Source organism: Grampus griseus (assembly GCF_964374135.1).
Source record: "Grampus griseus genome assembly, chromosome: 11".
In the NCBI taxonomy this organism is placed as follows: Eukaryota; Metazoa; Chordata; class Mammalia; order Artiodactyla; family Delphinidae; genus Grampus; species Grampus griseus.
Genome location: NC_139005.1, coordinates 81,287,008 through 81,306,785, shown reverse-complemented (window position 1 = coordinate 81,306,785; position 19,778 = coordinate 81,287,008). Strand labels below are relative to the sequence as shown.

General features: G+C 35.5%; 1 protein-coding gene across 7 annotated transcripts in view; it reads left to right on the top strand.

Annotated features, from left to right (window-relative positions):
• The window catches only part of ANKS1B (ankyrin repeat and sterile alpha motif domain containing 1B), a gene marked incomplete at both ends in the record, with an annotated part of 1,159,914 nt that overhangs the window by 200,780 nt on the left and 939,356 nt on the right, over positions 1–19,778 (top strand). For all 7 annotated transcript variants that reach the window (XM_082666412.1, XM_082666409.1, XM_082666411.1 and 4 more), the window contains 3 exons: positions 6,921–7,022; positions 10,863–10,976; positions 11,944–12,110. In XM_082666412.1, coding sequence (XP_082522538.1) covers positions 6,921–7,022; positions 10,863–10,976; positions 11,944–12,110 — 383 coding nt within the window. The remainder of the gene's footprint in view (positions 1–6,920; positions 7,023–10,862; positions 10,977–11,943; positions 12,111–19,778) is intronic.

The window sequence follows — 19,778 nt, the reverse complement described above, 5'->3', positions numbered from 1 at the left end:
GACAGGAACACAACCCCACCCATTAGCAGAGAGGCTGCCTAAAATCGTAAGTCCACAGACACCCCAAAACACACCACCAGAGGTGGACCTGCCCACTAGAAAGACAAGATCCAGCCTCACCCACTAGAACACAGGCACTAGTCCCCTCCACCAGGAAGCCTACACAACCCACTGAAACAACTTTAGCCACTGGGGACAGACACCAAAAACAACGGGAACTACGAACCTGCAGCCTGCAAAAAGGAGACCCCAAGCAGAGTAGGATAAGCAAAATGAGAAGATAGAAAAAAACACAGAAGATGAAGGAGCAAGATAAAAACCTACCAGGCCTAACAAATGAAGAGGAAATAGGCAGTCTACCTGAAAAAGAATTCAGAATAATGATAGTAAAGGTGATCCAAAATCTTGGAAATAGAATAGAGAAAATGCAGGAAACATTTAACAAGGACCTAGAAGAACTAAAGATGAAACAAGCAACGATGACCAACACAATAAATGAAATTAAAAATACTCTAGAAGGGATCAATAGCAGAATAACTGAGGCAGAAGAACGAATAAGTGACCTGGAAGATAAAATACTGGAAATAACTACTGCTGAGCAGAATAAAGAAAAAAGAATGAAAAGAACCAAGGACAGTCTCAAAGAGCTCTGGGACAAGATTAAACGCGCCAACATTCGAATTATAGGGGTTCCAGAAGAAGAATAGAAAAAGAAAGGGACTGAGAAAATATTTGAAGAGATTATAGTTGAAAACTTCCCTAATATGGGAAAGGAAATAGTTAATCAAGCCCAGGAAGCACAGAGAGTCCCATACAGGATAAATTCAAGGAGAAACACACCAAGACACATATTAATCAAACTGTCAAAAATTAAATACAAAGAAAACATGTTAAAAGCAACAAGGGAAAAACAACAAATAACACACAAGGGAATCCCCATAAGGATAACAGCTGATCTTTCAGCAGAAACTCTGCAAGCCAAAAGGGACTGGCAGGACATATTTAAAGTGATGAAGGAGAAAAACCTACAACCAAGATTACTCTACCCAGCAAGGATCTCATTCAGATTTGATGGAGAAATTAAAACCTTTACAGACAAGTAAAAGCTGAGAGAGTTCAGCACCACCAAACCAGCTTTACAACAAATGCTAAAGGATCTTCTCTAGGCAAGAAACACAAGAGAAGGAAAAGACTTACAATAACAAACCGAAAACAATTAAGAAAATGGGAATAGGAACATACATATTGATAATTACCTTAAATGTAAATGGATTAAATGCGCCCACCAAAAGACACAGACTGGCTGAATGGATACAAAACCAAGACCCATATATATGCTGTCTACAAGAGACCCACTTCAGACATAGAGACACATACAGACTGAAAGTGAGGGGATGGAAAAAGATATTCCGTGCAAATGGAAACCAAAATAAAGCTGGAGTAGCAATTCTCATATCACACAAAATAGACTTTAAAATCAAGACTATTAGAAGAGACTAAGAAGGACACTATATAATGATCAAGAGATTGATCCAAGAAGATATAACAATTGTAAATATTTATGCACCCAGCATAGGACCACCTCAATACATAAGGCAAATACTAACAGCCAAAATAGGGGAAATCGACAGTAACACATTCATAGTAGATGACTTTAACACCCCACTTTCACCAATGGACAGATCATTCAAAATGAAAATAAATAAGGAAACACAAGCTTTAAATGATACATTAAACAAGATGGATTTAATTGATATTTATAGGACATTTCCATCCAAAAACAACAGAATACACATTTTTCTCAAGTGCTCATGGAACATACTCCAGGATAGATCATATCGTGGGTCACAAATCAAGCCTTGGTAAATTTAAGAAAATTGAAATTGTATCAAGTATCTTTTCCGACCACAACACTATGAGACTAGATATCAATTACAGGAAAAGACCTGTAAAAAATAGAAACACATGGAGGCTAAACAATACACTACTTAATAACGAAGTGCACTGAAGAAATCAAAAAGGAAATCAAAAAGTACCTAGAAACAAATGACAATGGAGACACGACGACCCAAAACCTATGGGATGCAGCAAAAGCAGTTCTAAGAGGGAAGTTTATAGCAATACAATCCTACCTTAAGATACAGGGAACATCTCGAATAAACAACCTAACCTTGCACCTAAAGCAATTAGAGAAAGAAGAACAAAAAACCCCCAAAGTTAGCAGAAGGAGGAAACCATAAGATTAGACCAGAAATAAATGAAAAAGAAATGAAGGAAATGATAGCAAAGATCAATAAAATTAATAGGTGGTTCTTTGAGAAGATAAACAAAATTGATAAACCATTAGCCAGACTCATGAAGAAAAAAAGGGAGAAGACTCAAATCAATAGAATTAGAAGTGAAAAAGGAGAAGTAACAACTGACACTGCAGAAATACAACAGATCATGAGAGATTACTACAAGCAACTCTATGCCAATAAAATGGACAACCTGGAAGAAATGGACAAATTCTTAGAAATGCACAACCTGCCAAGACTGAATCAGGAAGAAATAGAAAATATGAACAGACCAATCACAAGCACTGAAATTGAAACTGTGATTAAAAATCTTCCAAAAAACAAAAGCCCAGGACCAGATAGCTTTTCAGCCGAATTCTATCAAACATTTAGAGAACAGCTAACACCTATCCTTCTCAAACTCTTCCAAAATATAGCAGAGGGAGGAACACTCCCAAACTCATTCTACGAGGCCACCATCACCCTGATACCAAAACCAGACAAGGATGTCAGAAAGAATGAAAACTAGTGGCCAGTATCACTGATGAACATAGATGCAAAAACCTCAAGAAAATACTAGCAAACAGAATCCAACAGCACATTAAAAGGATCATACACTATGATCAAGTGAGTTTATTCTAGGAATGCAAGGATTCTTCAATATACACAAATCAATCAATGTGATACAGCATATTAACAAATTGAAGGAGAAAAACCATATGATCATCTCAATCGATGCAGAGGAAGCTTTTGACAAAAATTCAACACCCATTTATGATAAAAACCCTGGAGAAAGTAGGCATACAGGGAACTTTCCTCAACATAATAAGGGCCATATATGACAAACCCACAGCCAACATCATCCCCAATGTTTCAAAACTGAAAGAATTTCCACTAGGAACAGGAACCAGACAATGTTGCCCACTCTCACCACTCTTATTCAACATAGTTTTGGAAGTTTTAGCCACAGCAATCTGAGAAGAAAAGGAAATAAAAGGAATCCAAATCGGAAAAGAAGAAGTAAAGCTGTCACTGTTTGCAGATGACATGATACTATACATAGAGAATCCTAAAGATGCTACCAGAAAACTACTAGAGCTCATCAATGAATTTGGTAAAGTAACAGGATACAAAATTAATGCACAGAAATCTCTGGCATTCCTATACACTAATGATGAAAAATCTGAAAGTGAAATCAAGAAAACACTCCCAGTTACCACTGCAACAAAAAGAATAAAGCGTCTAGTTATAAAACTATCTAAGGATACAAAAGACCTGTATGCAGAAAATTATGAGACACTGATGAAAGAAAGACGATACAAATAGATGGAGAGATATACCATGTTCTTGGGTTGGAAGAATCAACATTATGAAAATGACTCTACTACCCAAAGCAATCTACAGATTCAATGCAATCCCTATGAAACTACCACTGGTATTTTTCACAGAACTAGAACAAAAAATTTCACAATTTGTATGGAAACACAAAAGACCCCGAATAGCCAAAGCAATCTTGAGAACAAAAAACGAAGCTGGAGGAATCAGGCTCCCTGACTTCAGACTATACTACAAAGCTACAGTAATCAAGACAGTACGGTACTGACACAAAAACAGAAATATAGATCCATGGAACAGGATAGAAAGCCCAGAAATAAACCCACACACATATGATCACCTTATCTTTGATAAAGGAGGCAGGAATGTACATTGTAGAAAGGACAGCCTCTTCAGTAAGTGGTGCTGGGAAAACTGGACAGGTAAATGTAAAAGTATGAGATTAGAACACTCCCTAGCACCATATACAAAAATAAGCTCAAAATGGATTAAAGACCTAAATGTAAGGCCAGAAACTATCAAACTCTTAGAGGAAAATATAGGCAGAACACTATGACATAAATCACAGCAAGGTTCTTTTTGACCCACCTCCTAGGGAAATGGAAATGAAAACAAAAATAAACAAATGAGGCCTAATGAAACTTCAAAGCTTTTGCACAGCAAAGGAAACCATAAACAAGACCAGAAGACAACCCTCAGAATGAGAGAAAATATTTGCTAATGAAGCAACTGACAAAGGATTAATCTCCAAAATTTACAAGCAGCTCTTGCAGCTCAATAACAAAAAAACAAACAACCCAATCCAAAAATGGGCAGAAGACCTAAATAGAGATTTCTCCAAAGAAGATACACAGACTGCCAACAAACACATGAAAGAATGCTCAACATCATTAATCATTAGAGAAGTGCGAATCAAAACTACAATGAGATATCATCTCACACCGGTCATAATGGCCATCATCAAAAAATCTAGAAACAATAAATGCTGGAGAGAGTGTGGAGAAAAGGGAACACTGTTGCACTGCTGGTGGGAATGTGAGTTGGTACAGCCAATGGAGAACAGTATGGAGGTTCCTTAAAAAACTACAAATAGAACTACCATATGACCAAGCAATCCCCCTACTGGGCATATACCCTGAGAAAACCATTTCAAAAAGAGTCATGTACCAAAATGTTCATTGCAGCTCTATTTACAATAGCCAGGAGATGGAAACAACCTAAGTGTCCATCATCAGATGACTGGATAAAGAAGATGTGGCACATATATAGAATGGAATATTACTCAGCCATAAAAAGAAAATAAATTGAATTATTTGTAGTGAGGTGGATGGACCTAGAGTCTGTCATACAGAGTGAAGTAAGTCAGAAAGAGAAAGACAAATACCGTATGCTAACACATATATATGAAATGAGAAAAAAAGAAATGTCATGACGAACCTGAGGGTAAGACAGGAATAAAGACACAGACCCACCAGAGAATGGACTTGAGGATATGGGGAGGGGGAAGGGTAAGCTGTGACAGAGTGAGAGAGTGGCACGGACATATATACACTACCAAACGTAAAATAGATAGCTAGTGGGAAGCAGCCGCATAGCACAGGGAGATCAGCTTGGTGCTTTGTGACCACCTAGAGGGGTGGGATAGGGAGGGTAGGCAGGAAGGAGACGCCAGAGGGAAGAGATATGGGAACATATGTATACGTATAACTGATTCTCTTTGTTATAAAGCAGAAACTAACACACCATTGTAAAGCAATTATACTCCAATAAAGATGTAAAAAAAAAAAAATAGACACATGAACCCCAATGTTCGTTGTTGCACTATTTACAATAGCCAGGTCATGGAAGCAACCTAAATGCCCATTGACAGACAAATGGATAAACATGTGGTACATATATATACAATGGAATATGACTCAGCCATAAAAAGGAATGAAATTGGGTCATTTGTAGAGACGTGGATGAATCTAAAGACTGCCATACAGAGTGAAGTATGTCAGAAAGAGAAAAACAAATATCGTATATTAACGCATATATGTGGAACTTAGAAAAATGGTACAGATAAACCAGTTTGCACGGTAGAAATAGAGACACAGATATAGAGAACAAACGTATGGACACCAAGGAGGGGAAGCGGTGGGGAGCGGATGTGGTGGTGGTGTGATGAATTGGGAGATTGGGATTGACATATATACATTAATATGTATAAAATAGATAACTAATATGAGCCTGCTGTATACAAAAATAAATAAAATAATATTCAAATAATAAGGCATGGATACAAATTTATGCTTGTAAACAACTGACGTGAGTCTTTTGTGTTTTAAACTATATTTAGTGTGTTTATTTTCCTCAGTAAAAATGTTAAATGAAAAGTATTGGCAGACTATTGCATTGTGATTGTTCTTACGTGAAGTTAAAATTTCATGTATATGTAACTTTGATATGTAACACAATGATATAATAAATGAGGCAACCAATTAAATTTGTGCAGGTAACACATTTCCATAAAAATTTAAGCAAATACTAATAATTTTATTATAATGAGCTAACTGTTGAGGCTAGATCCTGAAACCTGGCTTTGTTTGTGCTTAGATATTTGGGAAGTTTATAAACTTTTTGCTGTTTGCTACATTATACTCTTTACAATAAAATCTCTTTACAATAAACATTTGAGAATTAAAATAATTCCAAAGGTATTTCAGTTACAAACTTTAAGGAGTTTGCTCACCAGGTATTTGATGAGTGTTGCTGACATTGAATATAATCTTGCATAAATAAATATTAAATATTTGACTTTGTATTTGGACAATAATTCAAAATAATCCTGCTTTTTCAACTTTTGTGAATACTAAAGTATTCTAAGACTGTTCTTATACTACTTACATGGTACATTATTTTTATTTTTACCATATTATACAGAATATATAAAATGACCATTATACTTTAGGAATTTAAATTCTAAATCAGTAATATTTTTCAGCTTGATAGGCTACCATTAGTTAACTAGCTATAACCTCAATTAGCTATAATCTGAAAAAACAATATTAATGAATGGATCAGTGCCCTTTAAGAGTTAATTCATTATCAAGAATGTTCCTAATCTTTGGCATCAGTGGTCTCCCACCTTCTTTCTTACTAAAATCATGTGTGTGTGTGTGTGTGTGTGTGTGTGTGTGTCTTAATTTAAAAAAATCACCTTAAGTACTTGGTCTGTATACTTTTGAAATTAGAGCAGTTATGTATTGACTGTATCTTCTAATGATACCTCACTTGTGTACATCTAGTGGGTTTTTCTTTTTCTTTCAGGAATTGATGCCAACATAAAAGATAGCTTAGGTAGAACTGTCTTAGACATTCTGAAAGAACATCCATCTCAGAAATCTCTCCAGATTGCAAGTCTCTTACAAGGTAAAGAGTATTGAATGATGGATGAGTTTGCGTTACAGTTAAGATTAAATTAAAACTGTCCTAGTTTTCTCTTGGGTTTTAACATTTACTTTTGAATGAACTTATTATTTGCTTTTTTCTCTGGTATACTTTTAAACTCAATAATAATTACTACCTTTTAATGTTTTATTTCGGTTTTTCAACTGCTCAGTAATTTTTTAAAAGCTAAACTTTTTTTTACTTATGTGATATTAAAAAGCGTTTTTAATTAAACACATGTAATAAATATGTAGTTATGAACTTGAAGGTATTAGGACTGTAAAGTGATGATGCTGAGGTATTATCTTACACTTGAATAGTGCTTTAAGAGTTTTCAGGGATTTTCTGTTATTTTGTCTGTTTTCTATAACTGTGAGGTAGATAAGTCAGATATCGTTATTCTTCTTTTTGCACATGAGGGAAACTGAAGCTCCAAGAGGCTAAGTGACTTGCTCAGACTTATATGTCCTATTCTAAGTGGTAGAACTGGTGTGTAAATGCTGGGTTAACAACAACAAAATTGTACTTAGTTGAAAGAATACAGATTATTTCCTACCAAATCCAGTAGTACAAGATAATTCAGTCTTGCCAGCCTTTGGTTTTGATAAAGGTCATTTTAAGTACATTTGTAGTTAGTTGCAATTACTAGGTCTATTGAAGGTTTGACAACCACCTAGGTACTACTTTTTCATTTGCAGGATTACATACTTCCCCATTTGATCTAAAAATTTTATGAAAAATTTAAATTTAAGTGCTTTCCGTTTCTGCTTGGTGATTAGGCCTGATATGTAACATGTTCCCTTAAAAATCCAGTTGTTTGTTCTTTCCTTTCCACTTAGCTCCTGCACTGTTCAGTGGGGATTATCCCCTACAGTTGTTACAGATTGGCTGTGAATGTAATAGAGGGAGGTGGGATGGGTGCCAATGGATATCATTTGAGAAGCTGAAGAGCAGCTTTGTCCTGCAAGGAGATAGGTGAATTAAAACCATGTTGAGCAGGAGACATGCATAATAGATACAGGAGTCAACAAAGCCCAAAGAGGGGAAAAGAATAGATGCACTACAGGAGGTCATTATGTTCTTTTCTTTCTTTACTTCTGAAACCTCTCAGGGAAGTTCAAACCCCTACAATTTTCTTGTCAATAAAGAAGTTAATTGCAAGTCAAGCGCATATAGAGATAAATCAGAGGCGGATACAAGTATGGCTCGTCATATTAATTCAAATTAAAGTCAAGTTGAATGAAAAGTGAAAAATAAAAGAGTGATATATACAGTATTTAAAGAAGTCTTTCCCTTCTAGGCACTTTGTATTTCATATTGGATTTTTGCCTCTAACTGAACTTTAAAAAAACTGAGACTTGTGCATAATATGTCTCTCAGGAGAAGCAAAATAAATGTCATCCACTAAAAAGGGGGCATGACATAATTACAGACATTTCTAACATATTGCACTGGTTCAACTTAGATGAAAATGTTATTATATAGGAGTAAATGTCTGTTCTTTTAAATGGTCAAGATTCATTAGGTATGCCAATTTGTGATGGAGTATTTGTGACATCTTTGAATTTTTAAAATTATTGTCAAATTTTAGAATGTGAACACATTATATTCTCTGCATTCCTGCTTTTCAAATCACTGGTACAGTTTATTATTTATTTTAAATTAATTAACTAATTAATTTATGGCTGCATTGGGTTTTCGTTGCTGTGTGCAGGGTTTCTCTAGTTGCAGGGAGCGGGGGCTACTCTTCGTTGCTGTGTGGTAGGCTTCTCATTGCGGTGGCTTCTCTTGTTGCGGAGCATGGGCTCTAGGTGCTCGGGCTTCAGTAGTTGCGGCTCGTGGGCTCAGTAGTTGTGGCTCGTGGGCTCTAGAGTGCAGGCTCAGTAGTTGTGGCACATGGGCTTAGTTGCTCCGCAGCATGTGAGATCTTCCTGGACCAGGGCTCAAACCCGTGTCCCCTGCATTGGCTGCCAGATTCTTAACCACTGCACTGCCAAGGAAGTCCCAAATCACTGGTACATTTTAAGTCTTATGAAAAAGTTTGTTATTGTAGTAAAGACAATTTATAGTAGATAAAATTACTGCCTGAGTCAGAAATTTTCAGTATAGAACCCCATAAGTTGCTTTCTTTTCCTATTAGAATTTGCCTAGTAGAATTGCTCTTAGATAGAAACTATTTGGATAGTATGAAAACAAAAGTGGTTGGCATGATAGCACAAAGTTTCTTAAGTGAATTTCAAGAAGAAGGGGTTCCTTCGGAATAAAGAAGTGCGAGTATTGATTTAACCCCTTAGCCAGAGGCTGTAAACAAACCATCCATTGTGGGCTGAATGCTTTTTGGCGGGTAGCAGATATGTTTTGTTTAGATCACATACTTTTGGCTCACACTGTGTTTCTGTAAAAATTGAATTAGCTTTCAGCATTTAAAAATCTAGGATTTCAGCTAACTCCCCAGTTTGGGTTTCTCAAAAAAATGCAGGCTTTCGTTTTACTTCATTGCCGAACTTTAGATGGGGCATCTGCTCTCTGGTTAACCAGGCTCTGCAGGCTTTCCATTTTTTTTGGTTACATTGAGGTTGAATGTTAATCGACATTTATCCCTGCATTCAGATGCTATTTTCTTATGATTAAGAGAAAAGTGAGATGCTTCTTGTATCTATCTGGCTTTGCCACTTATTAGCTGAATGAACGTGGCCAAGTTAATAATCCTCCCCCTTTAGTTGTCACCTTTAAAACTGAGATAGTACTAGTGCCTGTGTCATAGTTTTGTGAAGATTAAATGAGTTAATTTATATTAAATACTTAGAACACTGCTGGGTGCATAGTAAGCAATATTTAAGTTTTATTATTATTATATCCTCATCAGAATTGGAAAAATGAGAGACAGGCTGAGTGTGGGACAAAAAAAAAAAAAAAAAAAGGTAAAAAGTCAATAATAGGGAATTCCCTGGCTGTCCAGTTGTTGGGACTCTGCACTCTCACTGCCAGGGCCTGGGTTTGATCCCTGGTCACAGAACTAGGAGCCTGAATGCCACGCGGCACAGCCAAATAAAATGAAATGAAATAAAATTAAAAAAATAAAATAAATGTCAATAAAAAAAGAATGGGGAAGAACATTATTTCTTTGTTGAACTAAAGTTCAATACGCAATTGTGCTTATCTTACAAGATTACAACACCATCATAAATTAAACTTATCCCACTTCATGCATGTATGTTACCTGACTGATCATTATATCCATCTGAATTTGATATCCCTGTTTAGAGATGAAGTCTATTCAAAGCATCATTCAGAGAGTTTTCAACCTTCAGGTAGGATATATTTACGGAAACTGAGGATGTTAAGGAAAGGTTGTGACAAAAATTTAGTTTCAGAAAAAGTATTCATGAGTCTCTTCTAAAATATCTTTTCTGTTTTAATTAAAAAGCTTTAAATTAATAGCTCATCATGAAGTTCTTTGTTTGATTTTTTGAAGTTCTTTAAAAACTTAGGATATAAAGAAATAAATGAAAAAATGACCATCAAAAGTAAAAGTAGGGCTTCCCTGGTGGCGCAGTGGTTGAGAGTCCGTCTGCCGATGCAGGGGACACAGGTTTGTGCCCCGGTCCGGGAAGATCCCACATACCGCAGAGTAGCTGGGCCCATGAGCCATGGCCGCTGAGCCTGCGCGTCCAGAGCCTGTGCTCCACAACAGGAGAGACCACAACAGTGAGAGGCCTGCGTACCGCAAAAAAAAAAAAAAAAAAAAAAAATGTAAAACAAAGTTAAAGTTTTTTAAATAAATGAATTCAAGTATGTAATTTCAAAAACTTATATACACAGAATATTTAGACGGCGTGGGAAGATCAACAGTCCTTGAAGCACACATACAGGAAGATACAACCCAAGAGACACATATTTCATCTCCTGTTGAGTCTCCTTCCCAGAAGACCAAAAGTGAGTAGCTAATTGTAAAACCCTTGAAATGATACTAGTCTGCTATGTACTAAACTGTTATGTTTGTCCTATATGTACAAAAAGGCTCATACTTGTGAAAATGTCAGGTCTAATAAGTTATACTCTATATTTTATCCATTTATTCGGTCAACATTTATTGAGCTCCTGCTATTTGTCAGGCAGTATTCTTGGTCCTGAGATACAGTGGTGATCAAAGGGACAGCAGTCCCTGCTGTCATGAAGTTTACATGGAGTGGGTATTTCACAGTTGACTTATTTTTCCTAAGGTATGTTTTTAATGTAGAATAAAAATATTTATATATGGATTGTAACTGCTAGGTTTTTTTCAGAATGAATTATTGGGATGAAGTTCCTTTCTGAGAATAATTAGAAAAAAAATGAATATTTGCATGCAGCCTACAAAATAGTCATGTTGACAGTTGATGCAGATTATATATCTGTTCCTTCTGTTGTCCCTTTATATCATAATTTATTAATTACTTACATAATTATTTGTTTAAATATGTTCTGTTTCTTTTTATTGAACCTAGGAAGTAGGCTCCCAGCACCATTTCAAATTTGTTAATGAATTGTTGAATGAATTCTGTCAGTGAAGTATAATGCCCATAAAAGACTACTGAAGATTAAATGCTGTAGTAAATGAAGCCTTAGGAATTGTAATTCCAGATGCTTTTATGTACTACATATATGTAAACCTTCAATACTTATTTCCATTTTGAGAAAGAATAAAAATAGGCAAAACTGGAATTTCTCTTTGTCTTTTAACATTATTGTACTAATTATGATTTAGTACCTTGCTTTCAGCAAAATAAATTTTCTGACAACTTAATCTTGTTTGCCATATTTTGAGTTCTAGCACCATACTAGTTATATTTTTATTGTTTAACATCAAGTTTTAGCAGTATTCTTTCTTGAAACTTTTGAAAAATTTACTGTTTTCTTACAGGTGAAACTGTGACTGGTGAATTATCAAAACTCTTGGATGAAATAAAGCTCTGTCAAGAAAAGGATTATTCTTTTGAAGATTTGTGCCACACAATATCAGACCACTACTTAGATAATTTGAGCAAGATTTCAGAGGAAGAACTTGGGAAAAATGGAAGCCAGAGTGTAGTAAGTAAGGGGGGAAAGAAGACAATGCGTCTGTCTTTGCCAGTTTGTTGTGTACCTGAGAGGCATAGGATTTATGTGTTATCCTATCTTCAGATTTAGCCAGTGTCAAATGTCAAGCTTCCTGTTGCTCTTGCCCTGATATTCATTGGTGTTTCATTCTCACTGCCTGTGTAGGGAAGAAATGCTTTGCTAAATCGCTTATGGATTGTGATGATCTCACTGTTAGACCCTCTTAACACATGAATTCGTAGTTTCTTTATGTTCTTTTAGTTTTATTGGGCATAATGATATTGGTTTCCAAAGAAAAAAAGAAAACCTTCCTTTTGTCTCTTTTCCCTGTTTTCTCTATGATCTGAGTCTAACCCCATCTTGAAGAAGAAAGACAAAGCTGAGCCATGCGTATATACTTCCCCAGCCACTCCGTAAGTCATAATAGGTGAGAGATGTTGTGGAAAGTTTGACCTGCATATTTCTATAATCTTATGCAAATCCAAATGGATTTGCATGCAACCTATAAGCTCAGAATTTAAATCATGTGTTAGAGATGCTTGCTTATTTGGATTTTTATGTTAACACGATAGCAAGAAAAATTGTAGAGAATCAATCAGATTAAAGTCAAGATTTGTGTACCTGTCTTTTATCCTATAGAGGAAGGATTTATAGGATGCATTGGTATTAAAGGAAATGCATTATTATGATATGAAACCTTTTCTCACTTTTAGAACTTAGTTTGTTATAGAAATATTACACTTTCTTCAAAAGCCCATAATAGAGTGGATTGCGTTAAGTATGTCATTTTATTTATGAAAGCTAAAAAAACAGTTGCTAAGTATAGTGACTGTTATGAGAACATTTACTTCATTTAGTTACTTAATGTGAGCAGTGACAGTTTCCCAGGGTAGTATTTGCTTGTCTAGGTCCATGGCCAGTCTTACCTTCTAGGCCTGTTTTTTCTTTTTATCCTTTGTCACCCTGTCTTTTGAAAACATCACATTATTGGTGCCAATAAAAGCTCTTTTGAATTATTATGATTAATTATATATATACTGAAGTAAATACTTGTAGGTTTTACCAAATGAAATTTTTATATTGATGAAATATTTACTGTAGTAATTTTAATGTTAGGACAAAACTCCTTGTTTTAAATAAATCTAAAACAGGTCTTTGTTAACTCCAATTACAAACCAGTTACATTTCAACATTTTCTTGAAAGTTGGTTAGAAATTAAAACATATTTATCCTACATAAACAGTACATGGTGTTCAGGTCCACTAAGTGGCTGCTTCGGACCCTCTACTTCTTAACCCACAGATTTTCTGAAAGCCCTAATTTTCTAGACCAGTGGTTTCTAAACTTTTCTTGTTGTAGGTACCAGTAGTAAACAAATTTTGAGCAAACATCCCAAATGTATTTATAATTTTATATGTGTGTATATATATATATATATATATATATATATACACATATATACACACATGTATTCTATGAATATATGCTATAAATTATGGGGCATATACTACAAGAGAAATTCAAGTGAAGAAGATAAAGAATAAGTGTAAAATAGAAGATCTAATTTTTTTTCTTTTATTCAATTGGTATCTTGTGCACTTTGGGCTCTACATGATCTGCTTGGAGAACGTAATTCAAACTTATAGCTTTTGGGTGGGGATGGCAGGGGCTTTTGGCATTTAGAGGGTGACATAATTTGGGGAAATGATGGCCAAGTTTTTCTGTAAGTCAAAGACTGTTATTGTGATAGTAGTAAGGGAGAAATGAATGCTCATAAGTTGAAGTTAAGTTCAAAATTAAAGTTTGTACTTCCATACAAGCAATCACTGTTTGTTCCTGTGACAAACTTTATATTGAGTTCTTTGAAAATATTGTCATACAAAATATTAAAGGTTACGTGAGGCAGAAAAGCACAGGGTACATATGAGTAAGAGCAAGCAGTTCTATTTATCTGGAATAATAAAGTTTATAAAGGGGGACAATGGGAGATAAGATTAGAAGATAGGTCAAGGTCAGGCCATGGATGATTTTGAATGTCAGGGTGAGAATTTTGGTATTTATTTTTTAGGAAATGAGAAAAATCTAAAGGATTTTAGACACATAAAAGGCTTTATTGGAAGTGGCCTTTCAGAAGTTGAATCCGATAGAAACTTGTTATTGAATGTTTAAAAGTAATGCAATTTCTTAGAATCTTCTCTACAGCCTGTGTTTTATTTGGGTCATTCTTGTTTTGTTGAATATCTGTTTCCATTTATCAAAAGTGTTTTTCCAAGTTTTTAAAATGAATTATACTCTCAAATTATGCAAAAAATTTAATTGAGTACTTACAGATCACCTGATATAGATGGTCATTACCACGTTGTGAGCTATAGAATTTATAATAGCAATAATGAGATGTGGTTTCTGACTTCAGGAAGTTCAAACTTTCTACCCCAAGAAGTCTTCAATTGCAGCGTGCAGACAAGACTAACATATAAACAACAAATATATATTACAAGAGCTGACATTTATTAGGTGCTTGCTATTTGCTGTTCTAATGCTTCATATGACTTATGCCACCTCATCCACACAGTAATCCTAACAATGGAGTTACAGATTTGGGAAATGACTCAGCTGGCAATTGGCAGATCTAGGATTCAAACTCAGAGCCAATGTCATTACTTCCCAGCTACATTTCTTATAATAAACTACCCTGTGGCCAAAGGAATGTTTTTTTAAAGGGAGAGGTTAGTGATTTATAGGTATTCATTGAAGTCTTCATGGTGGTAGGGAGAAATTAAACTGGGATATGGAGGAAGGGGACACATTCTTTGCACTTGTATTGGAATGAATGAATGGGAGAGGATTCTAGCCTGCAGAAATAGGATGTGCAAAAGCACAAAGGAGAGGCCTAGCATTTAACATGAGGATGATTTACCATAAGAATTTGTTTTGAAATGTAATGGGGAGTAAAGCTGGATAAGTAACGATAATATTTAACACTGATGGAACACTTTATTTATATTAACCGATTTAATCCTCACACTAACCCTATGATATAGGTAGTATTATTCCTCCCATTTTACAGATGAGAAAACGAAGGCACAGAGAAATTGTATGACTTTCCCAAGTTTACACGGTAAGTACCAGGGCCAGGATCTGAACAAAGGCAGTCTGGGGCTTGGAGCCATACCCCTTACCACTCAACTATTTACTTAGAGAACAGGGACAAATAATTAGATTTGGGAGCTAGTCAGAAGTTTAATATTGATGCTGAGGGGAATAACTTTTGAGTATGGGAGTTCTTTCATGAAGGTGACATTTTTAGAAGATAAAAGTGGTAACTATATGTCAGATGTTCTGGGGAGGGATTCAAACAGTGACTCTCAGCAATGGTCATACATTAGACTTATCTGGGAAGACTTCAGAAAATACTGACACCCTGAGGTATCATGGCAGACCAACTAAATCAGAATTGTTTTGGCTGACTCTGAGCATTGTTCTTTTTTTTTTTTTTTTTTTTAGCATCTTTATTGGAGTATAATTGCTTTACATTGTTGTGTTAGTTTCTGCTGTATAACAAAGTGAATCAGCTATATGTATACATATATCCCCATATCCCCTCCCTCTTGCGTCTCCCTCCCACCCTCCCTATCCCACTCCTCTAGGTGGTCACAAAGCACCAAGCTGATCTCCCTGTGCTATGGGGCTGCTTCCCACTAGCTATCTATTTTACATTTGATAGTGTATATATGTCCATGCCATTCTCTCACTTCGTCCCAGCTTACCCTTCCCCCTCCCCATGTCCTCAAGTCCATTCCCTACATCTGTGTCTTTATTCCTGTCCTACCCCTAGGTTCTTCAGAACCTTTTTTTTTTTTTTTTTTAGATTCCATATATATGTGTTAGCATACAGTATTTGTTTTTCTCTTTTTGACTTACTTCACTCTGTATGACAGACTCTAGGTCCATCCACCTCACTACAAATAACTGAATTTCATTTCTTTTTATGGCTGAGTAATATTCCATTGTATATATGTGCCACATCTTTATCCATTCATCTGTTGATGGACACTTAGGTTGCTTCCATGTCCTGGCTATTGTAAATAGTGCTGCAGTGAATATTGTGGTACATGACTCTGAATTATGGTTTTTTCAAGGTATATGCCCAGTAGTGGGATTGCTGGCTCATATGATAGTTCTATTTTTAGTTTTTTAAGGAACCTCCATACTATTCTCCATAGTGGCTGTATCAATTTACATTCCTACCAATAGTGCCAGAGGGTTCCCTTTTCTTCACACCCTCTCCAGCATTTATTATTTGTAGATTTTTTGATGATGGCCATTCTGACTGGTGTGAGGTGATACATCATTGTAGTTTTGATTTGCATTTCTCTAATGATTAGTGATGTTGAGCATCCTTTCATGTGTTTGTTGGCAATCTGTATATCTTCTTTGAAGAAATGTCTATTTAGGTCTTCTGCCCATTTTTGGATTGGGTTGTTTGTTTTTTTGATACTGAGCTGTATGAACTGCTCGTATATTTTGGAGATTAATCCTGTGTCAGTTGCTTCATTTGCAAATATTTTCTCCCATTCTGAGGGTTGTCTTTTGGTCTTGTTTATGGTTTCCTTTGCTGTGCAAAAGCTTTTAAGTTTCATTAGGTCCCATGTGTTTATTTTTGTTTTTATTTCCATTTCTCTAGGAGGTGGGTCAAAAAGGATCTTGCTGTGATTTATGTCATAGAGTGTTCTGCCTATGTTTTTTTTGTTTTTTTTTTTGTTTCTTTTTTAACATCTTTATTGGAGTATAATTACTTTACAATGGTGTGTTAGTTTCTGCTTTATAACAAAGTGAATCAGTTATACGTATACATATGTCCCCATACCTCTTCCCTCTTGCATCTCCCTCCCTCCCACCCTCCCTATCCCACCCCTCTAGGTGGTCACAAAGCACCGAGCTGATCTCCCTGTGCTATGTGGCTGCTTCCCACTAGCTATCTATTTTACGTTTGGTAGTGTATATATGTCCATTCTACCTATGTTTTCCTCTAAGAGTTTTATAGTGTCTGGCCTTACATTTAGGTCTTTAATCCATTTTGAGTTTATTTTTGTATACGGTGTTAGGGAGTGTTCTTTTGTTTTTTTTTTTTGCGGTACGTGGGCCTCTCACTGTTGTGAGTCAGCAGGCGGACTCTCAACCACTGTGCCAACAGGGAAGCCCAGGGAGTGTTCTAATTTCATTCTTTTACATGTAGCTGTCCAGTTTTCCCAGCACTACTTATTGAAGAGGATGTCTTTTCTCCATTGTATACTCTTGCCTCCTTTATCAAAGATAAGGTGACCATATGTGCATGGGTTTATCTCTGGGCTTTCTCTCCTGTTCCATTCATCTATATTTCTGTTTTTGTGCCAGTACTGTACCATACTGTCTTGATTACTGTAGCTTTGTAGTATAGTCTGAAGTCCGGGAGCCTGATTCCTGCAGCTCCCTTTTTCTTTCTCAAGATTGCCTTCGCTATTTGGGGTCTTTTGTGTTTCCATACAAATTACGCAATTTTTTGTTCTAGTTCTGTGAAAAATGCCACTGGCAGTTTGATAGGGATTGCATTGAATCTGTAGATTGATTTGGGTTGTATAGTCATTTTCACAGTGTTGATTCTTTGAGCATTGTTCTTTTAAAAAGCTTATTCTAACATGCACATTATTGGCCTAGAGGACCAAAAATCTGCTGGGACCTTACTGAGGTAATTCAGGCCTCAGATGATGCATCTGAACTGAGGTCTTGATAACACCACAGGATTATAGAATTTTAGATCTAAATAAATTTGATAGATCTTCTGGTGCCCAGCCTAATTCCCATACTGTCCAGTGTAAGAGCTCTCTTGAATTAGGGAGCTTTTTAGTTTATCATTCAGGAAAATTCAAAGTATAGTCCAGCCACAGTCCTAAATTACAATTATTTCTATATTTTAATGCAATATCAAATGTGGAAAACAGGTTTGTTTATTATTCACATTTTTGGCTGAGGATGGGCACTTGGGTTCATTTAAACTTTAATTTTAGATTATATGAAACATTCAGCTTCTTCATTGTAATATGAAAAATAATTCCAAAATTTAAAAGAAATCAAAATGTAAGGAAAATATGTTTTGTAGCATTTATGTTATTAATAACTGTATTTTTCATATTAATTATTTGGCTTGAATTTTGTGGGTATTTTAACTATTCTTCATCAGTTTAGCTTTTATTGCTTTTTTCTTCCGATAGAGGGTGCTCTAATTCAGTAATTTAAAATACAAAATCAGCCGTCTTATGTAAGAACTTTTATTTTTGTATTGGAGGTTTGGGTTTTATTAAAATATTAGCCTTAAGGTGGTAGTTTGAATAATTTTACTAAAATAAGTGAATTAGAAATTAAATTCTTCTTATGATTGTATCTATTTGATGGAAGGTTTTACATTTAATGTGAAGGGCATCTCAAGTTAAAATTACATTTTATTTTGCATAAATTTTAATTCAAAAGTCAGTCTGTTTTTATTTCTTTTGTAATATGCATATGGAATCATTTTCTAAGTTGAATTAAGACATTATATAATCTAGAATGTAAATTTTGAAGAAATATAAATATCTTCACATTCTTTTCAACCCCTGAAATTTAGGTTTTTGAAAGAATATAAAATTATCTGAAAAAAATTTTCTATTCTCTTCATTTGTTTTTCCAAGTCATATTTGCAGCTTTCCCTCCATGTCTGTAAACAATGTACACAACTCTTAAATGTGAACACACGATGCCTTAGAGAAATTTGATGATAACATAAGATCATTAGAGCAAATTTCAGAATTTATGTTTCAGGAAAACATTGTTTTAAGATATAAAATTAAAAAGGCATTATTGCCTCATCAGCCTGTGCTTCTAAGAAATAAATAAGAAGCATCAGGGATGAAATGCATTATGTCATTTTTCTTCTGAGGGGAAACCTAGACACAAGCAGCATCTAAAGGTTATTGTTTGAAAGGGGTTGTGTTGGCAGGTTTTTCTTTCTTTCTGTTTTTTTTTTTTTTTTTGCGGTACGCGGGCCTCTCACTGTTGTGGCCTCTCCCGTTGCAGAGCACAGGCTCCGGACACGCAGGCTCAGCGGCCATGGCTCATGGGCCCAGCCGCTCTGCGGCATGTGGGATCTTCCCGGACCAGGGCACGAACCCGTGTGCCCTGCATTGGCAGGCGGACTCTCAACCACTGCGCCACCAGGGAAGCCCTGTTGGCAGGTTTTGAGCTATTTAACTCTTCTCGCTTATCTCTTTTATGTTATTTCACTTTCGGTCCAATGTAGAATCCTTAATTATGTTTAAGCTTTCTGAAGTATGAGATATTTAGCATTTTAAGATTTCAGGTTCAACTTCTCAGTTTTTATGCCAAGCTTCTATAAATTGCATGAGAGCACTCTCAGGGTGGGGAGGGGTGTCTATAGGAAAATATAGTTAATTTGGTGCCAAAATTTTCAAGTCTTAAAATAGACTCAAATTAGGCTGCCTAAAATTCAAATGGTGTTTTTGATACAAAGTTAACTTTCAAACATATTTTAACACAATTCTAGAGCTTAATATCAGGAATGCAGAAATTTCAGAATTGTGAGAGACTTTAGTGGCTATCTCATCCAGTTCCTGTCAGAATCAGAGT